This window comes from Sorex fumeus, unplaced genomic scaffold, assembly GCF_029834395.1.
Source record: "Sorex fumeus unplaced genomic scaffold, SorFum_2.1 ptg000047l, whole genome shotgun sequence".
NCBI lineage: Eukaryota > Metazoa > Chordata > Mammalia > Eulipotyphla > Soricidae > Sorex > Sorex fumeus.
In genome coordinates, this window is record NW_026606104.1 from 55,142,089 (window position 1) to 55,166,463 (window position 24,375).

Below are 24,375 nucleotides of genomic sequence, written 5' to 3' on the forward strand. Positions count from 1 at the left end.
TAGTGGCACTTGAAGATAACGTTAGCTGTGTGGAAGTGATATGTTTCAAGCATGATACTCGATTAGAAGCAAGTATTAGAAACAAGTATTAGATTTCCTAAGAGTTAAGTGATAACACACTTAACAGTGGAATTAGGGAAGCATCTGGTGCATCTGTAGACTTGTGCCTTTTTTGTCCCTGGCCCTAGGACTGTTTTTTATTGGTTTGAACTTCCTTGTTTCTATAGGCTCATTTTCACTTATATTTAGTTTTGTAATGTCATTGTCTATAAAGAGCTCTGACAAGTAGAGAAAGATGAAAATTGTCTTTTTTTTTTTTTTAAAATACTAGTGTCCGGTCTGCTGCTTGTTGATTTTATAGGGATGAAGCAATAGCACAGCAGGTAGGGCATTTGCCTTGCATGCAGCTGACCCGGGTTCGATTCCTCCACCCTTCTTGGAGAGCACGGCAAGCTACCGAGAGTATCCTACCCTCATGGCAAAGCCTGGCTTGCTACCCGTGACATATTCGATATGCCAAAAACAGTAATGACAAGTCTCACAATGGAGATGTTACTGGTGCCAGCTCGAGCAAATCGATGAACAATGGGAGGACAGTGCTACAATAAAAAAAAAAATTGAAGATTGGTTTGCCTGAGTGTAAATGTTTCTGTGTTTTAGGAGTACAGTATTACTACACCATACCCACTTCCAAAATGTCAATATCCCTCCCTTGCAGTCCAAAGGACACATTCAGCCCTCCCCATCCACTCTTGTAACCTCAATTCTGTGATCAGAGTGAAATCTTTTGGTATTTTTCTATCACCTTCTGACTTATAGTTACTTCCCCCCAGTTTCATTTTTGTCATAGCAAAAAATCAAGGTTTCATCTTTTCTTATATCTGAATAATATTCTATTGTGTATATCTACCACGTCATCTTTATTTGTTTGTCTGTTTTGAGAACTTGGGCTATTTACAGAACTTAGGGGTGTGTGTGTGTGTGTGTGTGTGTGTGTGTGTGTGTGTGTGTATGTAACGAAATAGTTCTTACTGAAACTTACTTAGAAGGATATGAGAGGACAGTGGTAGTTGGAAATGATCACTCTAGACAGAAACAGTGTTGAAAGGAAGTAAAGGAGTATATGTGATAACCTTTCAGTACTGTATTCAAACCGTGATTCCCAAAAGTGTGTGTTGCGGGGGGCGGATGAGGGAAGGAGGGAAAGAGAGAGGAGAGAAAGAAGAGTCTGCCATAGAAGCAGTCTGGGGATGGGGGTAGGGGTGGGGGTGGCGGGAGGAAACTGGGAACACTAGTGTTGGGAAATGTATATTGGTGAAGGGACAGGTATTAGAACACTGTATGACTGAAACACAATCGTGAAAAATTTTGTAACTGTGTATCATATGGTGATTCAATTAAAAAAAAGGATATGAGGGGAAAGAAAGAGGGAAGGTTATATTCAAGAGAAAACACAGACTTCTCCTGAGTGGAAATAGACAAGGAAACATCAGACAAGTAAGCAGGGTTTGTGCCCAAGGAGAACACAGGCTTGAAGAGTGAGCCAATCTTAGCTATTTTATTTTATTTTATTTTTTTTATTAGTGAAACAATCTTAGCTATTTTAAATAGTGCTTTTCCAGTGTTTTTTTTCCAGTGTTGCAGGTTTTTTGTTTTTGTCTTTTTTTTTTGAATTGTTGCTCTTTTTATTGACCCCCGTGAAGACATGTCGAAAATTAACAGACCTAATTTAGTTTTTAAGGTTTTTTTCTTTTCTTTTCTTTGTGGGTCACACCTGGCAATGCACAGGGGGTTATACCTGGCTCTGCACTCAGGAATTACTCCTGGCAGTGCTTGGGGGGGACCATATGGGATGCTGGGAATCGAACCCGGGTCGGCCGCATGCAAGGCAAACGCCCTACCTGCTGTGCTATCGCTCCAGCCCCAGTGTTGCACTTAATGTCCTTTTTAATTGGGCTGCTGAAATTAGTTTAGATGTAAACTGACTAATCCTTTTGTCAGTGAGTGCTCAGTAACGGTCTACTTTCCTAACATCCTTTTTCTGGTCACTCAGTAGGGGAGTAATGTTGCTTTGCTTCATCTCCACTGATGGCATGGCAATGTGATTGATCTATCTGTTCTATCTCCAGGATCAGGTTGACTCGGCTGGCTTTAGTCTAAGAGTAGCTGCTTGCTCTCTTCTGCTCGAATCACTAAACCTTCATAAATATGGAAGGAGTATAGAAGCAACAGTAGGTGCTAAAAATGGTGAGAAGGTTGATCAGTGGGACCTGGTGTTGAGAAAGGCATCTCTGATAACCAGTGTCATCTAACAGTTTGAATTGACTTCCTTTCAAAATGCTCCATGACACTTAGCACTGGAATTGTTCAAGGAGGAGCCACGCTCTCGCTTGTAGAAGGATCTTCCATTCAATGGGCGGTTAGACTCAGTGATGACTAAGGTTCTTGCACCCTCTGATTTTCCTGTTAAATTTCTTGGTATGGTAGTTACTTTTATTCTTTAATCAGTCTCAGAAATGTTTTCATAGCTTTGTCTCAAACATTTAAAAAGCTTACGTGTCTGCTTTCTTCAAATATATGAATGTGGCCAGTGTCACTTTTTGATAAAAGAGTAGTATTCTTGCAAGATGGACCAGATGCAGAGAGACTTCCCTTGCAGAACACTCAGAGAGCAGAGGTTTGATTGAGCAAGCCCTTGTTTTTGTTCTCATGGTTCCTTAAAATGTACTTTCAGAAGTTCCATGTTGCTGTTTACTGTTATTTTGAAATAGGGAACTAGATGAATTCTCCTTTGATAGAGGAAAATAGAACAGTGAACATACCTCTTAGCAACTTTAGTTTCTTCCAAAAGTCACTGGTGTTTTTGTGTAATCTTTGTAGCGAGTTATGGGTAAGACAGTGAGTGTGAGTGACCTTGCATTAGATTTGTTCTCAAAACAGATCTTACTTTGTTTTCTAAATTTTGTGTTGGGAGTTAATAACTGCCGAATCAAAAGAACCACCTCTATTTTTCAATCGGGGATGTTGATTTAGGGTTTTCCAGATGTGCTAAAATGTTCCACATTTTAGCCACTTTTCAGTGGCAGTCAGAGACTTTGTGAACTGAATTTAATAGTTGTCTTTTTATTTTTTAATCAAGATAATAGCCTCTTTGTAAGATCATTACATTTTGCATTTTTAGAACCTACGGATATTAAACAATAGTGTCTGAAGTAGAACTATAGTAGCAGAAGGACCTCAGGATTCATGATTTGCCTTTCCTTTGCACAGGAATTATTTCTGTAATATCCCTGAAAGTTAGTTGATCATCCAGCTTCTGTTTTAATACCTGCATTTACCAGGATTTAACTATTTCTGGGTATGTTGCATTTGTTTTCACACACCTAAAAACTATTAAGAAAAATTCTTGGGGCTGGAGCGATAGTACAGCAGGCAGGGCATTTGACTTGCATGTAGCCAACCCGGGTTCGATTCTCAAGGTCCCATCTGATTCCCTGAGCACCGCCAGGAGTAATTCCTAAGTGCAGAGCCAGGAGTAACCCCTGTGCATCACCGAGTGTGATCCAAAAAGCAAAAAAAAAAAAAAAAGAATGAAAGCAAAATTCTCCCCCAGAGTATTCTAAAATCAACTGTCATGCACTGGTGTTAATTCTGTCCTTGGAGGCCTCTGTACTGTATTCTTATATGGGGGTCTCCTTTATTGTTATCCCTCTATATTCTCTACCCACTGTGAGGCAGATATTATTTTGTACATTTTATAGATGAGGAAACTGAGACTTAGGAAGTATCTAAGTGTCTTTAAATACCCCTCCATAGGTTACATCTCTAATCATTTGTGGAAATCACATTCTAACTGAAGCTTTTTGTGGCTTCAAAGATATTTTTCACAGTGAAGCCATTTTCTCACAATTTCAGACCTAAAGGCGTATTTTTCCATTATGTTTTCCCCTTCCATAATTTCAGAATCTTTTATGGATCATTCAGTTATTAACTAATAAATCTAGTGATTTTGCACTGAAGGACATCGGGTGATTGAGATAGAACTGTCACTGTTTCACCAGGAATAGATGGGAGTGGAGGAAGCTCTCTTCTGACTTCTCAAGAGATAATGTTGCCTGTATTTCTGCACTGAGACCTTGTTAGTGACTACAGAATCTCAGGTTTTAGCCTTGTATTCCCCAGAGGCAGAGACTTTAAATATTCCAGAGAAATTTCACAATTATGTCAGTGACTTAGGTGATTGGAAATTTTCCCTTCCATATGGAGGGCTGGAATAAACAGCATAACATCCCACAAATAACTGTGGTGGTGGTGGTGGTGGTGTGTGTGAGGGGTTGTCATGGTTTTGCCATACTGTGCAGTATTCTGGGGTTCACCCTGCGGGGTTCTTGGGGCACCATGTGGTGCAAGGAATTGAACCTGGGGCCCCAGGGTGTAAAGCGTGTGCGTCAGCCCCTTGAACCATCTTCCCAACTCCAAAATTTTTACTTAGTGTTTGGCTTTTGATCTTGTTAGCAAATACATCGATTTTAGTTATATTTTCTTGTGAGTTCTAGAAAATCTAATAGAGCATAAAATACTAACTTCTGGTCCATTTTTTTTGAGGGGGCACTCCTGGCAGAGCTTGGGGGGCTGCTCCAGGTGGTGCTTGTGGTAAACAAGTACTGCTGGGGGCTGAACCCAGGATTCCAATATGCAGAACATGAGCTCCAAATCTTTTTTTTTAATTGAATCACTGTAACACTTACAAAGCTTTCGTGTTTGAGTTTCGGTCATACAATGACCGAACACCCATCCCTCCACCAGTGTACATTTTCCACCACCGATGTCCCCAGTATTCTTTCCCCCCACCCCCCTCCCACGTCCCATCTCTCCCCCCGCCCCCCTCCCCCACGTCTCACCTCTCCCCTTGCCTCTATGGCAGACAATTTCCCTCTTGCTCTCTCTCTACTTATGAGCATTATGAGAAGCTATCAAGTTTGGTCCTTTATCTACTTCCAGCACACATCTCCCATCCCGAACAGTCCCTCCAGCCATCATTGACTTAGTGATCCCTTCTCTGTCCCAGCTGCCCTTACCCCCGCTCATAAGGCAGCCTTCCAACCATGGAACTCCAAATCTTGAAGCTATCTCCTTTGACACCCAGGTCCAATTTTTTTTTTTTAATTTTAGAGGAGCCACACCTAGTGGTGCTCGGGAAACACCCGAAAGTTTGGGGGGCCCATGCACTGCTGGGGATTGTACCCCAAGCCTTGCACATGATAAGGCATGTGCTCTGCTGTTGGAGTTACCTGCTTGGCTCTGTCCGTTTTTTTTTAATCTTCTATAACTTAGATGAGTACTGTCTCGACAGGAACGAATGGAGATGTTACTGGTGTCCGCTCAAGCAAATCGATGAGTAATGGGATGTCCAGTGATCAAGTGAACTTAGATACTAAGTTTCTTTATGAAATCATAATCTAAAATAGGCATATAGCAGTAAGAAACCTAATTTATAATCTGTTTAGGTATATTCTGTTTATATAACTATCTTGTTTTGTAATTCTTTATCATTTGAAAGAAATATGTGAATCATTTGTTTATTAACTATAAACAGACCTACTGTGTGGCAGTAGGCAGATATACTGTACGAATCTGTATAGGGGCTTAGAGTAATGGAAGGTCTTTTTAGAACATAAGTCTGAGACTATCAAAGTAATCACAATATGAAAGTATTTGAGGCTCCAAGGTCCGAAGTGCTTGCCTGGCATACATGAGGCCCAAGTTTGAGTCCCAGTACTACACGGTCCTCCATCCCTTAATGCCCCCCCACCCCCAGGACATAATGTGCCACCGCAACTCCAGGTTCAAACAGTACCTCACCACTGGACCATTAAGCCCATACTTCCTGACTGAATATTGATGGGAGTGGAGAATTGGATATATAGATATGATATATATCATATATATAGTTTTTTTTTGCCGTGGTATGTATTTGTCAAAAAGTTTCTTGTTTTGTTTTGGGGCATACCCAGCAGTGCTCAGGGCTTACCCTGACTCTGTATTCAGGGATCACTCCTAGAGGGCTTAGGGGACCGTATGAGGTGCTGGGGATCAAACCTATGGCAGCACCTTCAAGGCAAACCCTTCCTGCTGTACCTGTTCTGACCCTAAAAAAATTACATTCTGATTTATAATGATTTTGAATTCAGATTTCAAAAAGTAATTTTTTTGACATGTGATTCTGGCTATTAAAATTCCTCTGGTGGAGCTGGAGAGAGAGCACAGCAGGTAGGGCCAACCAAGGCTCGATCCCTGGCACCCCACGTGGTTCCCCCGAACCGGCCAGGAGTGATCCCTGAGTGCAGAGCCAGGAGCCAGCTCTAAGCACAGCTGGGTGTGGTCCCCAAACGAAAAATTGCCTTCAAAATCTGCAGATCAACCAAGAACTGAATTTGTGCCCTTTGTTGTTCTAATTATGGGTCTTGTTTATCTCTATAGAAAATCAGTCTCTTTTTTGGTGGGGAGTGGCAGTCATTCACCTGGATGCTCAGGGGTTACTCCTGGCTCTGCACTAAGGAATTACTCCTGGTGCTGCTCAGGGGACCATACAGGACCCTGGGGGATTGAACATGGGGATTGGGCTGGCCGCGTGCAAGTACTCCCCACTGGGCTATGGCTCCGGCCCTGTTTTTGGTTTGGGTTTTATTTTTTTTTTTTTTGGGTGTCAGTGACTCAACACAGGGCTTGATGATTGGGCTTCTACTGATGAGCTGCATCCCGAGCTTCCCAGCCTCTCACTTAATATCGTGTTTATTTTATGTAGCAAATTTCTGTCTAGTGGAACAATGAGATAGGAAGTATTAGATTTTTTATTACTTTTGGTAGATGTTATAAAGAAAGTTGCTTTTTTCCTCACATAAAAATTATTGAGTGGACTTTGATTATTTTCTAGAATGATTATTAAGGTGAGATAAGTTGCTAGGAGATTGGAGAGCATGTCTGAGGAGTTTTCTTTTTTAATTAACATACATCTCAGATTTTTATTACAGTAAGCACCATTATATTTGACAGCTTGAATCTGGACAGTCGTGTTGTTGGGTAAAGTAGGGACATCATCCCAAGGGGAAAGGATCCTATTAAGTTTATCTGGATGCATTTTTTATGTGTCTGGTAGAGAGGGGAGGATAAAAGAAGTTTTAAATTTCAGGGAGAGCCTTGGGCTGGCATGTCTGTATCATTTTTCCTGGTAGGAAAACTGTATCCAGGCCCCACAACCCTGAAAGAGTTTCTCAAGGTTGATTATTCATCAAGATACTACTAAATGGAGAGTGACATGGCTTCACACTGTTCTCCTGGAAGTTTTCTTCACACTGTTCTCCTGGAAGTTTTCTTTATTTAAGTGGCAGTATTAATATTTTAACACTCATTTTAACAGTGGCAGCATTTTAACACTCATCATATACGGTGAAAAGCTGTTACACAGTCAATTCCCATATACTGTATGATTCCATTTTTCTAATATGCCTAAAAGTAACAGATCTGTAGAAAAGGAAAGTAAATTTGTGGTTGCCAAGGTTTAGAGAGGAGGAATTGGGAGAAATGGGGAGTGTCACCTGTTGTGTCTGGCTCTTTTTGATTATGAAGATGCATTGCAATTAGAGGTGATGGTTGCACAATTGTTTGAACATACTAAAAACCATTGTAGTTGCACTTTAAAAAATTTAAACTTAAAAAAAAAAAAACCCTGGTGATCTCCATGAAAAAAAAATGAGCAAAATTAGCTGAAAGATGATTGTGGTGACAATTTTTGTTACTTTCTAATGAAAATGTTGTCTTATGATTTAATGTTCTAGCTCAGGCCTTGAATATTATTTTAATTTGTACTGTTTGTCCTGTTCCTGATTTTCACAGGGCCACGATGGGCCTCCTGGAACATTGGTGTGTTCATCTGCATTCGATGTGCTGGAATTCACAGAAATCTAGGAGTGCATATATCCAGGGTAAAATCAGTTAACCTCGACCAGTGGACTCAAGAACAGATTCAGGTATGTCCATAGCCCAGGCGTGACTGAGCAGCTTCCATGTTCCATTTGAAAGTAGTTACAGAAGAACTGTTGTCAAACTAGACAAAAGATCTTATGTGAAGATCTTAAGTCTTATGTGAAGCTCTGATATGTTAGTAGAGAGATGCTTAAAGTTCTTGCTTGGGTTACAAGTTATTCTTCCGATATGTTTTTTCCTCCTTCAAACACAGAGGAGTCTGTGGGATAAGAATTGTGGAGGTAGGAAGGTCTAAAAGGGGACCCTCGGATTCTTTTCCGGAATCCTTATTAGCACTTGTAGATCTAACACTTATAGTTTTATTTATTTATTTATTGTTTATTTATTGGGTTGTAGGCCATACCCAGCAATGCTCACGGGTCACTCCTAGCTCTGCACTCAGGAATTACTCCTGGTGATGCTCTGTGACCATATTGGGTGCCAGATATTGAACCCGGGTCGGCTGTGTGCAAGGCAGATGCTCTACCTGCTGTACAGTCACTCCAGCCAACACTTGTGGTTTTAGATAAGAATGTAATCTAAATATCCAGATCATAAGAACATCCTCAAGTGATAGACTTTTTATGCTAAAAAGTTATGTTTTGCTAAAATGCTTGTATAGATCTTGCTTTCTATTAGGTTGGTAGACTGGGAATGAAACACTTAAGTTGGTGAGTTCAGCTGACCTAAGATGTGTACTTGATGTGACTTCATCTTTCTCTATTCTCTTCCAATATTGAACATTGTATATGGGGGACACCATCTGGAGGAGCTTAGAGACAGCGCTCAGAGGTCGCTTCCAGAATACTTGGAGGATCATACAGTGCCAAGGAACTAGCCCAGGGCGCCCCTATGTAAAATATGTTCTCCAGCCCTTTGAGTTATGTCCCCATCCTTTTATTCTGAAACTTACGAAAATAATTTTAAATTGTTTTTCCTTTTGGGGGGCAGTTGCTGGGGAATGTGCAGATGCTTAGAAAAAAACTGATTGCTAAAGTTGGTGATGGAAACAAAGTTATTCGTAGCCAAAACATATATTTAGAAATAGACTATTTTTTATAGCTTTGTTAATAGTCAAAAACCTTTTTTAAATTACTTGGTTTATATAGTCTTTTGGAGGGAAGTGCCTTCCCTGGAAGGTTTTAGCAATTTGAGATTTAAGAAAATCAATAGTACAGGGGTTAAGGGGACTTACCTTGTCCATGTCTTGCCAGTTCGATCCCTATCACTCACTGCATGTGGTCCATTGAGAACCATCAGTGATCTTTGAGCACGGAGCCAGGAGAAAGCCTTGAATAGGCCCAAGTCTACACCCCTCCTTGGCCATAAAAAAAAAAACCCTCAATAGTAGAACTGGCTCAAGTGCAGGGTTTGCATTTGGGTGCCCTAGGTTTGATATCCAGCACAGCATGGGCCCATGAATACCACCAGGAATAGTATCTGAGCACTGAACTGAGAGTAATCCCAAGTAACACCAGGTGTGGCCCAAAAACCTAGCAAAATAAATGATCAGGAATTGTAATTATTGCCTGCCTTATTTGGCACTAATTATTGCTGTCTAAGTAGACTTGTTTGTTTTTGGGACACACTTGACAATGCTCAGGAGTTACTCCTGGCTCTGCACCAGGAATCACTACTGGCAGTACTCAGGAGACCATATGGAATGCTGGGGATTGAACCTGGGTTGGCCACGTGGGTTAGACAAGGGCTTAACCCACTGTACTAGCTATCTGGCCCCACAAGTAGACTTTTTGTTCGATAATTATGTATTTTGGAGTTTCCAGTGGAATCTTAAGTGATGACTTAATCTTAAGTGATGTCTCATCTGCCACATATTTCAATATGAGAAACTTATGAATGAAGAGAGGAAAGTAACTTTTGGAACAAATGGTTGGGGCAAAAAGAGCTCTATATCAGAAATCAGAATATACAGGTTTAAAATCTAGGCTTTTTCTAAGTAGCCAATCTCCAGGCTGGTTCTTCAGTTGTACAATGCAGCCACTAGATAAGAAGTTTTACAGTTCTCTCCCGATCTGACATTCCATGTGTCTTGTATCTCTCTGATTGCAGTGCATGCAAGAAATGGGAAATGGAAAGGCGAATCGACTGTATGAAGCTTACCTTCCCGAGACATTTCGGCGGCCTCAAATAGATCCGTATCTTTTCTGGAGCAACTTGGAAGACTGGGTGGCATTTTAGTGTTTCAGTAGAGTCACACAGGTCTCAAGACCCATGATTTGACTGAATCATCTCCGTGTGGATTCGTCAGAGTCTTATCTTTCCTCTTTATTGCAGCCGGGACTTATAAAAAAAGCATGTGCGTACTTTCTAAAGTCAGAATGGTGGTGTTGTGCGCACACACACATACACACACACACTCAAGACGAGTCAGAATTAGTCACACCAAGTGGCTCATTGTGAGGTCTTCCATAAAGTGATGTTTCTAATATTTTTATCTCATTTCATTTTCATTTCATCATCCTGTTATTCGTCGATTGCCTCGAGCAGGCCCCAGTAACGTCTCTTTCATCCTAGCCCTGAGATTATATTCAAGGCTCTTTAGGAGAATGAGACCCATCATTGTTACTGGTGTTTGGCATATTTGGTACGCCACGGGGAGTTTGCCAGACTCTGCCCTGTGGGCAGGCTACATTTGATAGCCTGCAAGTTTGTCCAAAGTAGGAATGAGACAATAAGATGTCATAGAAAAAAAGTTATGATGAGATGTCGCGCGGCCGCGAATGCTCCGGGAAGGAACACCCAGGCGCGGGGGCAGAAGACTGCACTGTTCTCGTCCGGGATCTGTATTTTATAGTCTCTGAGTCTTGGCCGCTGATGGGATTACACGGCGCCAGGGGGCCAGGTGCTTTTTTTTAATTCTTTTTATCTCAAAAAGAATTAATCGTTTGGATAAAGGAATAATTTGCTGTACTTTCAGCAAAACCAGCTTTTAATTTCTTAGTGCTGGGGGGAAAAATTAACAACTATTAAATACCAGTAATCTCTCTGTATCCCTCAAGAGAAAAAGCCAGCTCTAAATGAGAGCTTCTCAAAATGTGGTTTGTGACCATCTTTTAGAGGTTGCTTTTTGTAGCTAGCAGGAAGAACCTGTGAAAATGTAGATTTGGAGGACCTAGTGATCAGAATCTGGCAGTGGGATACAGACTATCTTTTGTAAGGGTTGTTCGTGTACTTTCATTTAAACCTAATGAACCTAAGAGCTTTAAAATAGATAAAATGACTGCTTTACCTATACAGGTTTCCCCTGCTATATGAAAGTAGAAGTTTTTCTGTTTGGTATGATTTGGTGCAGTATTTTGGCAGCCTGGCAATGCTACTGCCATTAATTTGCATGGAAAAAAATTATAAGTTCTCACATCATTCTCCTTGCAGATATGGAGGAAACCTGCATTCTAGAACAATCACAGGCTCCTCTGATACCAGTATGAATGTTAATCCCATCATTATTTTGACAGAAAATCACAGGAAATGGTGTTTTAAATGAATTCCCTGCAGTAATTGCAAGCAAAACATTTCAAGGCAGTGGTTAGGGAAAGTGCATGTGAAGAGAGAGGAGCCCTGTGAGAGAGAAGGCTGGAGGGGAAGCGGAGAACAACATTCCATTGGATATCAAGTGACCTTTTGTGGTCACATGGGGAATATGTGTTTGAATTATCCTTAATGAGCTTTTTGCAGAGCTGTCGAAGGATTTATTCGAGATAAATATGAGAAGAAGAAATACATGGACCGAAGTTTGGACATCAATGCGCTTAGGGTTGGTCGTAAATCTTTTACGTTTTCCTTCGTAATAAGAAATTCGTGTTAATCAGGGAAAGGAGCAGTATAAGTAATGGCTGCCCAGATACTCAAATCATTATTTAAAAGTGACACAAAGCCAGTTAATGAATCAAGACCGTGATGTACGGAACTGACTCCTGGAGAGACCGAGCAAATTCATGCTTTGTTTGCCTCAGTGTCTCTTTAGATGTTAGTGATTGTCAGTGATTGTCAGTTCCAAATTATTTCTTCAAATGGAAAAGTTGGACACCCCAGCCCAAATAGAATAACATGTTTGTGTATGAATATGTGTGTTTGTGCATGCATCTAGTTTTTTTTCCTCACAAATGAAGTAAAATGGAAATGTAGGTGTAATCACGTCACCAGAGTCTCCTTCCGTTGGACTGCTGTATGTCTCCAGTGAGTGCACGGGCTGATTATCAGTGGGACCCTTGTTCCTGGGAGGGTCAGAGACCACCAGTTGCCAAGTACACTTTCCATCCCATGTATGTGGTTAAGATCTGAAATGTAGTACATCACGCATTATATGATAACTAGGGTTATTAAAACCACATGGTTTCTGGAAGAAGAAAATAAGCCTGGCCGTTGACAACTAATGGAGACCACTAAACTTGACCATTTGGAAACCTTTAAGAAACCTTTGATAAAATGGTACAATAGATTTACATAGAAATGATTTAATTGGTTACTTATCTACAGAAGTGTAGAGAATGGGACTCTCCAGTTCTAAAGTAGATTTTTTTTCTCCTGCTTTTTGAGTCATACCCAGCGATGCTCAGGGGTTACTCTTGGCACTGCACTCAGGAATTATTCCTGGCAGTTCTTGGGGGACCATATGGGATGCTGGGAATCGAACCTGGATTGGCCACGAGCAAGGCAAATGCCCTACCCGCTGTACTGTCACTCCAGCCCCTCTAAAGTAGATCTTATCTGTCTTAGTATCTACCTACCAATCTGTCGATTTATCTTTTTTTTTAATTTTATTAATAGTGAACATAAAAGCCAGTAAAATCACTAAGTTTGCACGGGGCTCTGAGCCTTTCCAGTTAATTTGAAGTCAAATTAATTGAAATGAGCTACTACTTGATCTTTTATACTTGTATGTGAAAAGAGCATAAACCAATAGGTGATTATCCATGAAGGCAAGTAAGCGCAACACAATAACATGTAATTAAATAAAGATAATTTCACCCCTCAACTTATATAATGTTCTCTTACCTCGCAGTCATCCAGATAAGACACCTGAAGTTATGGGAGCTGTTCCAAAAAATAATGAACCCAAACGGGCAGCTTCAGCTTGGAGGTCATCATTAAAAACAGTTTGAAACCAAAGCACAAAGCACACACATTCCCTTTCATTTGTTGAAATCTGTGTCCTCTCTGACTTAGCTTTATTCACTGTACCTGAGATAATGAAATAAGAGAAACGGAATGCGGTAACGGAATGGGGAAGGAGGGAAGAGTTGCTTAATGAAGAGAGTGTCTGCTCACAGGGGTACTGTGCTCATGAAAACAGTCTGTTTGACTCCCAGGACGTTTTCATTTAGGAGCAAACTGCCTCTCGTTTGCAAAAACTGTTTGGATTTTGAATTTTGACCACAACTGGTGATGCTCAGAGGTACTACTGCAGGCACTGCTTTTGGCGATAGAACCTGGCCTCCATCTAGAAAGCGTGTGTACCTGGCTTTGGACTATCTCCTGGCTCTCCAAGATACTATTTTAAAATGATTTATTTGATATATTTAGATTTAAAAAACATAACCCTTGGTTCAGGGTTATATCAGTGGTAGTGCACTGGTCTTGGCATGTGTGAGGCCCTAAATTCAATCCCTAGACCACAGAAAACAAAACAAAACAAAAAAATAAAGGAATCTTTTGGAACTGGCATATGGCTCAATGGCAGATCACATATCTTGCATGTATAAGAACTGGGTTTGGTTCTTTGCACCACATACACAGGCGGGCACGTGCAAACACCCACATATATAGACATATATTCCTGTGAACATTTATATGCCAAGAATTAACACTAAATGAAGTCATTAAATACCAGATTTTAAAAAATGGCTTGATAGAGTGTTCTTTATTTTGTCAGGGAGAAATACTTGGTGGTGCTTAGGGGCCATTCCTGGCCAAGCTCAGAGGACCATATGTGTTTCTGGGGATTAAATCAAGTTTGGCTTCATATCAGGCCAGTGTCTTGTCCTGTACTATCCTGCCCCTAAAGTATTCTTTCTTTTTTTTTTAATGGAAAGAACAAAGCATTTTCAAGAATTGTTCTGTATCAAAGAGCCACACTTTAGGCCAGAGAAACAGTTCAACATGCTTGAGCACATGTTTGCATGCAGGAAGCCAGAGTTTAATCTCTTGCTCCATTTGGTTCTCTGAGCACTGAGCCAGTGGGTAGCCCCTGAGCACCACAGACATTAGATGCAACAAAGTATTAGATAGGTACATTTATAGTTTCATATACTTATATCATTTTACTGAAAATTCAGTGGAAAATTCATGCTTTCTCACACCATCACTATAGATAATGGTGGAGTCCCTCTTTTCTGTATAATTATTAGAAAGATGGAACCATTCTTCATATATATGCCTTCTTTTCCTTTTTGGGGCCTGTATTCTTAAATCCACTTTGTGGCTCTATTTTTCATCTCAATTATCCTTCCCAAAGCTGGAGGTCCAGCCCCACCCCCAGGGCGAGCTGGAACAATGGTGAGGGGTTGGTAGTCCTGGCTGCAGATGGTGGGTCCTTTGTTTGGTTAAGGAAGGCACATTCCTAGGGGGTGTTTTTTTGTTTTGTTTTGTTTTGTTTATGAAAGTGGGGCAGTAGACCAGATAACTCTGGGAACCTCTGAAAACATTTGATGTTGAAACATGAAACCAATAATATAATATGGTGAAGTATTATGAAGTTGCCTCTGAAATGACAAAAATATGAAACTTTCTAGTAGTTTAAATTATATAGTTTATGTCACTTTTTATTTTGAATTTTTTTGGAAGAGCACACCTGATTGTACTTAAGGGTACTTAGATCTACTTGGGGGCTACTCCTCTCTCTTTGCTCAGGGGTTGCTCCAAGTCATGCCGGACCAGGGATCAAACCCGGGCCTGACACATGCTTGGCAAAGCATGGACTTAGCCCATTGAGCTCTCTCTCTAGCCCCTGTGTTTCTGTTTTATACAGATGACTTATTCGAAAATTTTAAAAGGGATGCTTTAACCCTTTAAAGTCTCTGTTACCTAGTTCCTTTGAATTGTTTTTCTAATCTTATAGTTTTGTATTAAAGCTTTAGTCTCTGATTTTTATTTTGGTGGGGGGAGGGTAAGCGCATACCTTACCCTCTATGCTTAGGGCTTAGTCCTGACTCTGTTCTCAGGGATCGCTCTTGGCAGGGTTGGGGTTTTGCAATTGAACCTTAGTCAGCCACAATCAAGGTAAGGGACTTTGCCAGCATACACTCTCTCCAGTCCTTATTTTCTGATATATATATTTTTTAAAAGAGACAAAGAGTGAGAGAATTTGGAGCCAGGGATATAGCTCAGAGGGGTGAAACACAAGGCCCTGAGCTTGAAGGCCCTGAGTTTGATTGCCGATCCTGCATGACACCCCCCCTCCCAAACACACACACACACACCAGCATCTCTAGGTGTGGCCCTGTGATCCCTGAACACTCGGCAGCGGGGAGGTACATCTGTTGAATCCCAGCTCATTTGGGCTGAACACCAGGCCACACAGCCACGTTCATTATCACTGGGATGGCCTCCAGTCCTCCAAGCATTTCTGGGGAACCTTTCTCCCCAAATTGAGAGAACTTATGATTGCATTTCAAAAGTCAGTAAGTATAGGGATACGCAGATAGGGTGCTTGCTTTGTACATGGTTTGATCTCTGTTACCCAGTATGATCCCCAAGCATGCCAGGAGTGATTCCCGAGCACAGAATCAGGAGTTAGCCCTGAGAACCACTGAGCACCAAAAATATAAATAAATAGTAAAATCACAGTATATAACTAAGATGAACATGAACTACTGAATAAATTCAAAGCTTAAACAGGTTAAACTTGCATGATAAAGTAGCATCAAATGGATGATATATTTTATTTATCTTATTTTAAAAAATTTGGGGGGGCAAACCTCGTGGTGTTCAAGGAATATGTGATACGAAGGATTTGAACTGGGGTCAGCAGGATTTAAGGCAAAAGCCTTAAACTCTCAACTTTCTCTCTCTCTGACCCTGGAAACACATTTTAAACTCTGCATATAGAGTAGGTCAGACATTTCCAGAGACATTAGTGTCATTTCCACAAGGAGTGTTGAAATGACACTAATGTCATTAAAGGATGCTTTGGACATAACATTGAGACTAATGTGGAAATGATCGATTCTCATGTGGCAGGTTTGTCAGACTCCTGCATTATATTCCATGGGAATTTTGTGTGTCTTCTGTGACTGTTTGGAATTATAATTCATGAACCTGTGAGTCACTGTGGGGCCTGTGTCCTTTTTCTTGTTTTGTTCATCAATATAGAAAGAAAAAGATGACAAGTGGAAAAGAGGAAGTGAATCAGCTTCAGAGAAGAAAATGGAACCTGTTGTTTTTGAGAAAGTTAAAATGGTGAGTGGGTAATTGTGTTTGTGTGCATGGCCTCAGGTGTGTCTGTGGGGAGGGAAGGGTTGAGAGGCCTCCGATCTAGAAGGGTGGGGTTGATAGATTATTGTGCTATTGCTTCTGGAAGAAAAGGGTTCCACACTTAAATTCGCTCGTCTGTGGCCATTTCTGCTTCTTTCCTGTTGCCTGATAGCTGCTGCTTAAGCTGCTCTGTTAACACTTCTCTTAGGAACCAGATGGGAACTTGGGAACGGCATCTGTCTCATCTGCGCTCGAGGCATATTCCATGCCAGACTGCTAAGGATGTATGTCACCTTCTGAGCAGATGCTGCCTCCCCATTAGCCCTTCTCATGTTAGGCTTTCTGTGCCCCTTTGTCTTGTTGCAATAAAGAATGGGGCCAGACAGAGCTCAGCGGTCTGAGTGCTCGCTTTGCACATCAGGAGGCCTGAGTCCAATCCCCGGCACTGGATGGTCCCCCTGAGCACCTCCTGGAGCGACCCCTGAATACAGTGCCAGGAGCAGTCCCCAAACAAAAACAAAACAAAATTAATAGTCTGGAAAGACGGGCCAGTATGTTTTGTTTTAAGCAGTCCGATTCTGTGTTCTTGTTCTGTGACTTGAAGTAGAGACCTCTCCCCATTAGTGTGTCCCTAGACTGTGGCTTTACAGTGGCAAGGGGAAAGGGATTCAGAAACACCTGTTTACTTTTTCCTATACTGTATTTTCACCTTAGCCCCAGAAAAAAGAAGATCCACAGCTACCTCGGAAAAGTTCCCCGAAATCGACAGCACCTGTCATGGATTTGTTGGGCCTTGGTAAGAGTTAGATTTTTTTCCCATTCCTATCATCTTTCCCATTTTGATGAATTCTCTCTGACTTCAGTAAGATAGGATTCTTCCCTTTGTCTTTGTCATTGTCACTAGGTTGTTCTCTTGTGTCCCTCCTGAATCTCCGCAGCTGTTCTAAAGAGTTACTTACTGTGACATGCATACTCAGTGGTGCTCAGGGCTCACTCTTGGCAGGTCCATATGAGGTGTCAGGGATCAAACCTGGGTTGGCCAGGTGCACGGCAAGCACCCTACCCACTGTACTATAACTCCAGCTTTGTGTTTCTAATTTCTGTACCTTTCCTTTTTCTCCAAAAATGAGTCCCACACTGCTTTCTTGGCCCTAAAGATAGTTGGAAGGAAGCCAGCCAGCCTCCTGCTGTGGGGCTGCTGTCCCTCTCGGGGCTGGGTTTCTGCTGACATTTGTTTGACAGGGGACCACTTAGACTCTCCAGCACCTTAGGGAGTTTGGGGTAAAGCCTCCTGAGATGCCCATCCAAATTCCATGGTTCCGTATGTCTGCATTTTCAACTCCCTTAGTGGAGAGCTGGAGCCTTCTGCAGGCAGGTGTGGGCTTACTGAACGGTGATGCATTTTAACTTGGATCTCTGCAGATGCTCCTGTGGCTTGCTCCATTTCAAGTAGTAAGACCAGCAATACATTAGAGAGAGATTTAGATCTTTTGGCCTCGGTTCCATCCCCATCTTCTTCAGTTTCAAGAAAGGTGAGTCTTTGCAGCTCATTAGAATTAAAGAGCACCAAGAAAGGATGGTTTTGATAACTTAATCCTGGGGCTAAACCATGCTTCTTTGGAGGAACTAAACTCGTCTTCTTATTTTCTTTTTCTTGTTTGTTTTTGGCCCCGAGGTGGTACTTGGGACTACTCTTGGCTGGGTGCATGGGGGGTGACTCCTAGTGGTGCTCGGAGTACTATGCTTTGCTGGGAGCAAACCCTTGCCTCCAGTCCTTTGAGCTATCTTTTCATCCCTGGACTGGATTCCTTCCTTCCTTCCTTCCTTCCTTCCTTCCTTCCTTCCTTCCTTGTTTTGGGTCACACCTAGCAGTACTCTGGGCTTACTTCTAGCTCTGCATTCAAGAGTTACTCCTGGTGGAATTTGGGGACCATATGGGGTGCCAGAGATTGAACCTAGGTCAACCTTGTGCAAGGCAAGCACCCCACTTGCTGTACTATTGGTCTGGCCCCTGGGCTGGATTTCTTGATTCTTCCCTTAACCTCATGTCATATTATTTATTTTTGTCTCCTGACCCCAAATGGTGAGTTCTTTGAATGAAATTCTCACGAAACTGTGTCATATCATAAAGGAGAATTCTTTAGGTTAGATCATAAGCATGAGTTATTGCTAGATAATTTGTAGGTATGAAAGACTTGGGTCTTTTCATCACGACCCTTTGTGGAATACCTACTGTGTACCCCATTCAGTGTGATTTTTTTTTTAAATATTACTGTGTGTGTTTTATTTATAATTGAAATCTTTACCACTACCCTCTAAAGTGCATATTTTATAGAAAGAGTCACATTAGTTCCAGAAAAGTTTATATGCTTAAAATGTTGGAAGCTATTGATTTAAGCTGTGACTGTTTTTTATTTGGGGGTGGGGTGGGGTGGGGTGTGGGCCACACCTGGTGTTTCTCAGGGCTTACTCCTGGCTTTGTGCTCAGAAGTCACTCCTGGTTGGGCTTGGGGGATCATACAGGATGCTGGGGATCAAACCTGGGTTGACCATGTGCAAGGCAAGCACCCTGCCTACTCTATACTGTCTCTCTGGCCTCTTAGACTTTTATTTTAAAAATTGGGGAGACACACACCTGGCAGTGCTCAGGGTCATTTGTGCCATTACCTTAGGGGTCATGTGGTGCCCAGATTGAACCCAACCTCTCACATATGAAGAATGTGCTCCCACATATAAAGAACATGCTGTCTCTCCGGCCCTTATTGTATTTTTATTTTTTAAATTTTATTTTATTTTTATAGAGGCCACTGCCAGTTGTTCCCAGGGACAACCAGAACTGTACTCAGCCATGCTGGCGGGGGGTGGGGGAAACCATACAATGATGGGAGTCCAGTACAGAGCCTCACATATGCTAGGTATAAGCTGTACCATTTGCACTATCTCCCAAGTCTCTATTTTAATTTTGTTGTGGGAGCTATACCTGGTGGTGCTCTGGTGCCACTGGGGTCATTCTATCAGTGCTGGGGCAGAGTGGTTGCCATTCAGTGTCGGATCAAGTCCAGGGTTCCTCCACTTAAGCTATGTCCCAGCCCCAAGCTATGATTTTTTTTTTTTTTTGGCAAGGGAGGGTGGTGGTGCAGATCTAAACTCTGAATTCTCACTGTAGCCTCTAAAGGATCAGCAACCTGAGAGGGGATCTCTGCAAAGGAATGCTTACCTTTTGTTCTCCTCTGCCCTCTTTGCCACAGGTCGTAGGTTCCATGCCAACGGCGGGGAGTGCTGGCTCTGTTCCTGAAAACTTGAACCTGTTTCCAGAGCCAGGGAGCAAGTCAGAAGACACAGGCAAGAAACAGCTGTCTAAAGACTCCATCCTTTCACTGTATGGATCGCAGACGCCTCAGATGCCCACCCAAGGTAGAGCTCATGGGATCCTGGCCGTGTGCCAGAAGCAAGGACTTAAAACGAACAGGATTTATTGGTTGTGATGGGTGTTTCAAATAAGCCTGAAAGGGCGTTTCTTGAAAGTACTTGCAGTACTTGAAAGTACTAGCAGATAGTTTCTGTGTAAGCCACTTCTTCTCTGGGCTCTGGGAAGTCTGACTCAAGGTCTAGATCTAGACTCTACAAGGGAAAAAGAGAAGTCAGTGGCCTACTTGTAAGGAATTTGTTTAATTCCTTTATTGTGTAGCAGAACATTGTGAGTTAAATAGTCTGGAGAGCCTGGATTCTCACCAGAAAGCAGTTTTGAAGTTTGAGGGTCTGGACTGATGGTGCCCTTCCCTCTTTATCAGTGCTGTCTCTGTTCTCTTGGCAGCAATGTTCATGGCTCCTGCTCAGATGGCATATCCTGCAGCCTATCCCAGCTTCCCTGGGGTTACACCTCCCAGCAGCATCATGGGGAGCATGATGCCCCCACCAGTAGGCATGGTGGCCCAGCCAGGAGCTTCTGGGATGGTGGCCCCCATGCCCATGCCTGCAGGCTATATGGGTGGCATGCAGGCATCAATGATGGGTGTGCCAAACGGAATGATGAGCACCCAGCAGGCTGGCTACATGGCAGGTGTGGCAGCCATGCCCCAGACTATGTACGGCGTTCAGCCAGCGCAGCAGCTGCAGTGGAACCTTACGCAGGTAACTTCCCCGCTTTTCCTTGGATAACTGTTTGGGGTTTTGTTTTGTTTTGTCTTGTTTTAGAGCCCAGTAGTAATCAGGTGCCAATCCTGGCTGTGCAAGCACCCGACCCCCATACTGTCTCTCCAGCTCCAGGACAGGCATTTGAGCCTTCCACATAGCTGTCCCACTTCGTGATTCCTTACGGGTTAAATGAGAGAATGCCAGAGATATTAATAGGGTTAGCTTTTTTTCTCTAGAGGGTATATGTAAATCAGACTTTCTGAGGATTTCTGGGTTTCTGTTGACTAAAGGTAACTGCCTAAATCTTAGGGGAGTGAAGGGAGGGAAGGAGAGGGAGGGGGAGAAGAAGAGAAAGAGGGAGATGAGAGATGTTTCGATTTAAGAAAAATTAACTGTGTTCCATCCCTCTCCCAATCCCACCTATCGAAATCTATCGTTTATATGGAAACCTGCACACACAACTTCCTAATAGCAGTATACAAAAAGATAAAAATGAGAATAATATTTTTAAGACACTCAGGGTATGTAGGAGGCATATTTTAAAACCACGCATTCCTTCAGGTATTAAGTAAAAATCTTAAATTGCAAGATACCAGAGAATTTTAAATTACAAGTCTTTCTGGAGGAATTTACCAGAAGAGAAATTTAATCCATGTAGGACTGATGACATTTTGGCAAAAGGACTGATGATGATTGAATAGTTCATTGAGAATATAAAACTGAAACAAAGATGTCAAAGTGGAAGAATATATATTGTATTCTGACAAAGAGAACCAGCACAACTGAAAATAATGTGAAAATAAAGGAGAAAAAGGAAAATGGAATAAATTAATTGATTGTTGGATAGGAAATAACTGGATGTCAAAAGACATAATAATCTGACAAGTCAAAGGGTAGAAGATTGAAATAAGAATAAAGAAGACTTTGGGGCTGGAGCGATAGCACAGCGGGTAGGGCATTTGCCTTGCACACGGCCAACCCGGGTTCAGTTCCCAGCATCCCATATGGTCCCCTGAGCACCGAGCACTGCCAGGAATAATTCCTGAGTGCAAAGCCAGAAGTAACCTCAGTGTATCGCCAGGTATGACCCAAAAAGCAAAAAAAAAAAAAGAAGAAGAAGAAGAAGAAGAAGAAGAAGAAGAAGAAGAAGAAGAAGAAGAAGAAGAAAGAAGACTGTAGACAAAAGATTTTAGTGTTGGGACCAGAGTGATAATACAGTGGGTAGGGCATTTGCCAGATTTGATCCCCTGCATCCCAGATGGTCCCCCAAGCACTGCCAGGATTAATTCCTGACTGCAGAGCCAGGAGTAACCTGAGAAATTGCAGGTATGGCAGGGAGAAAGGAAGGAGGGAGGGAGGTTAGTTTTAGTGTAAAAATTATCACTTAGAACAAAAACAAAAAACTTTCTAAACACAACTGGGATTTTTTCTTATTTAATTTTTGTTTGGTTTGGCTTTTGTTTTTGGTATACACCTGGCAGTACTCAGGGCTTTTTCTGGCTCAGCACTCAGGGATTATCCCTGGCAGTGCTTGGGGACCATATGAGATGCTAGAAATTGAACCCAGGTCAACTGCGTGCAAGGCAAGCACCCTACCAGCTGTACTATCTCTCTGACCCCAGTTTTAATTGTTTTAGACCACTTTTCATGTATGAAAATGTCATCACAGATTTCTGTATAATACTTTGCAGTTTACAAACGATACTCCTTTAGAGTTTTTGGTGGTGGTTGTGGAGTATTGGGCCACACAGAGGCCACACAGAGCGTGCTCCAGCCTCACAAATCTGTTAGAACAAAGAAGATAAAGAGTAGGAATTCTGCAAATAAAATAAACAGCAAATGAAAATATGATTTAGTTGGGACCAAACACATCAGTCATGTTCATAGGCAGCTATTCTATGGAAAGGAAAGGGGGTTCAGATTCATTCATAAAATGGTGCTTAACTTTATACTCGATACATAACATACACAGAAGCAAAGTGATTCAGAATAATGAAGAGATTGGCAAAGGAGCACCAGACAGGTAGCGCACGCTTGTGCGCACACGCTACCTTTATCAGATTTATTATTTTGTTTTGTTTTCTTTATCAGATTTAGATAGCAATCTCATATTTGCTTTATGAAAAGTATTATTCTCAGTACTTTGTGGTATAGCCCCTTAGACCCCTCTGCACCACCAGGAATTGCTCTGGGAGCAACTAGCACCGTCAGGGGTGAGCCTGGTGGTCCCCAGCACCGCCCCGTCAGCTCTGCACCCCTAATCCCTAGCGTTGAGCTACCTGGCAGCATAGTTAGCTGAATAGCACTGCTTGGGGCCCTCATTTTTAAAAAGTTTGTTTTTCTGTCTTTGACATACTCTGTATTTAATGTCATCCTTTGAAGATTCTGTAGAAATCCCAGGTAAAATTATGTGGGCTTTTTGCTTTTTAATTGTGAATTATTTGATAGCCAGTTCTCTTACAGTAAAAAAAAAAAAAAAAGGATTATTTGATAGCTTTCTCTTTTACGGGAGTCAGTTATGGAAAGCTATTTAACCAAGATTATCCATTTTGTCTGGGTTTTCAAATTCATTTATCAGAAGTTATGCCGTTCTCAAAAAAAAAAGTTATGCCATTCTTATAAATTTTTAAAATTACCTGCTTCAGTGATTATTTCTCCCTTGTCAGTTCTTAATTTTAAATTGTACTTTTTTTCCCTCCCTTTCCTTTTTCAGTTAGGCAACAAGTCTGTTTTGTTCATTTTTTTGTTTGTTCTATGATACAAAGATTTAATTTTCACAAAAAAACCTAGATTTTGGATTATTGATTTTTTTGGGTCTATTTTCTACCTCAGTTTCTGGTTTATCTTTACTCTTCCTTCCATTTTCTTTCATTTGATTTTCTTTGCTCTTTTTTTAGCTTTCATAGTTGCTTTTTTCCTTTTTTATTTATGAAGTAATGAATCGCTATAAAATTGATGGGAACATGTAGAAAAAAGACCCATTAGCTACTTTTTGAGGCCTTACTGGCCTTAGGTGGAATTATTTGAACATCAAAAAGAATGGTATTGGGGCTGGAGTGATAGCACAGCGGGTAGGGTGTTTGCCTTGCACGCGGCCAACCCAGGTTCATTTCCCAGCATCCCATATGGTCCCCTGAGCACTGCCAGGAGTAACTCCTGAGTGCAGAGCCAGAAATAACCCCTGTGCATTGCCAGGTGTGACCCAAAAAGCAAAAAAAATAAGTATTAATGTATTCAGCACGATGAAGGGAGGAAAAAAAACCTGTGAGCCCATAATAATATAAATATGTATATATTTTATGTATATAAATCTTCCTGTTAGTGGTGATTGGGAGAAGGAAATAAGGGTCAACATTGTTAGGGTATACACACACACACACACACAATATATATATATATTTTTTTTTCTTTTAATGGATATGGGACAGAGTGGGAAAGCTTTCCTTAGAAAAGAATGACAATGATTATAGTGAAACATAGAATAGCTGTATCTTCTCAAAGAAATATCTTTCTGAGTGCTTATTTTATTGATTTTAGTGAAAAACATTGTTAATTATTAGTCAAGTGATCAAACATAAAAGTAGTACCAAACAGTGGAACAAATTCATAGCATAGCCTCCTTGCATCTTGTTCAATGATAAGACATAGAATCACCTACATAGTAAGAGAGTGCCAAACGATTTGACCTGAATCTAATCTTGAAAATATGGGATACCTCCCAGGATGGGAGAAGCATGCTGAAAGTAGACTATAGACCAAACATGATTGTCACCCATTGCCTCTTTT

The 24,375-nt window shown here is 41.5% G+C and overlaps 1 protein-coding gene across 2 annotated transcripts in view; it reads left to right on the plus strand.

Moving 5' to 3' along the window:
* SMAP2 (small ArfGAP2) overlaps nucleotides 1-24,375 on the plus strand; it is a 50,401-nt gene that overhangs the window by 23,365 nt on the left and 2,661 nt on the right. For both annotated transcript variants that reach the window (XM_056123268.1, XM_056123267.1), the window contains 8 exons: nucleotides 7,894-8,027; nucleotides 10,093-10,178; nucleotides 11,719-11,797; nucleotides 16,354-16,440; nucleotides 17,170-17,251; nucleotides 17,878-17,987; nucleotides 19,704-19,869; nucleotides 20,270-20,586. In XM_056123268.1, the coding sequence (XP_055979243.1) occupies nucleotides 10,096-10,178; nucleotides 11,719-11,797; nucleotides 16,354-16,440; nucleotides 17,170-17,251; nucleotides 17,878-17,987; nucleotides 19,704-19,869; nucleotides 20,270-20,586 (924 nt within the window). In that variant the 5' untranslated portion in view covers nucleotides 7,894-8,027; nucleotides 10,093-10,095. The remainder of the gene's footprint in view (nucleotides 1-7,893; nucleotides 8,028-10,092; nucleotides 10,179-11,718; nucleotides 11,798-16,353; nucleotides 16,441-17,169; nucleotides 17,252-17,877; nucleotides 17,988-19,703; nucleotides 19,870-20,269; nucleotides 20,587-24,375) is intronic.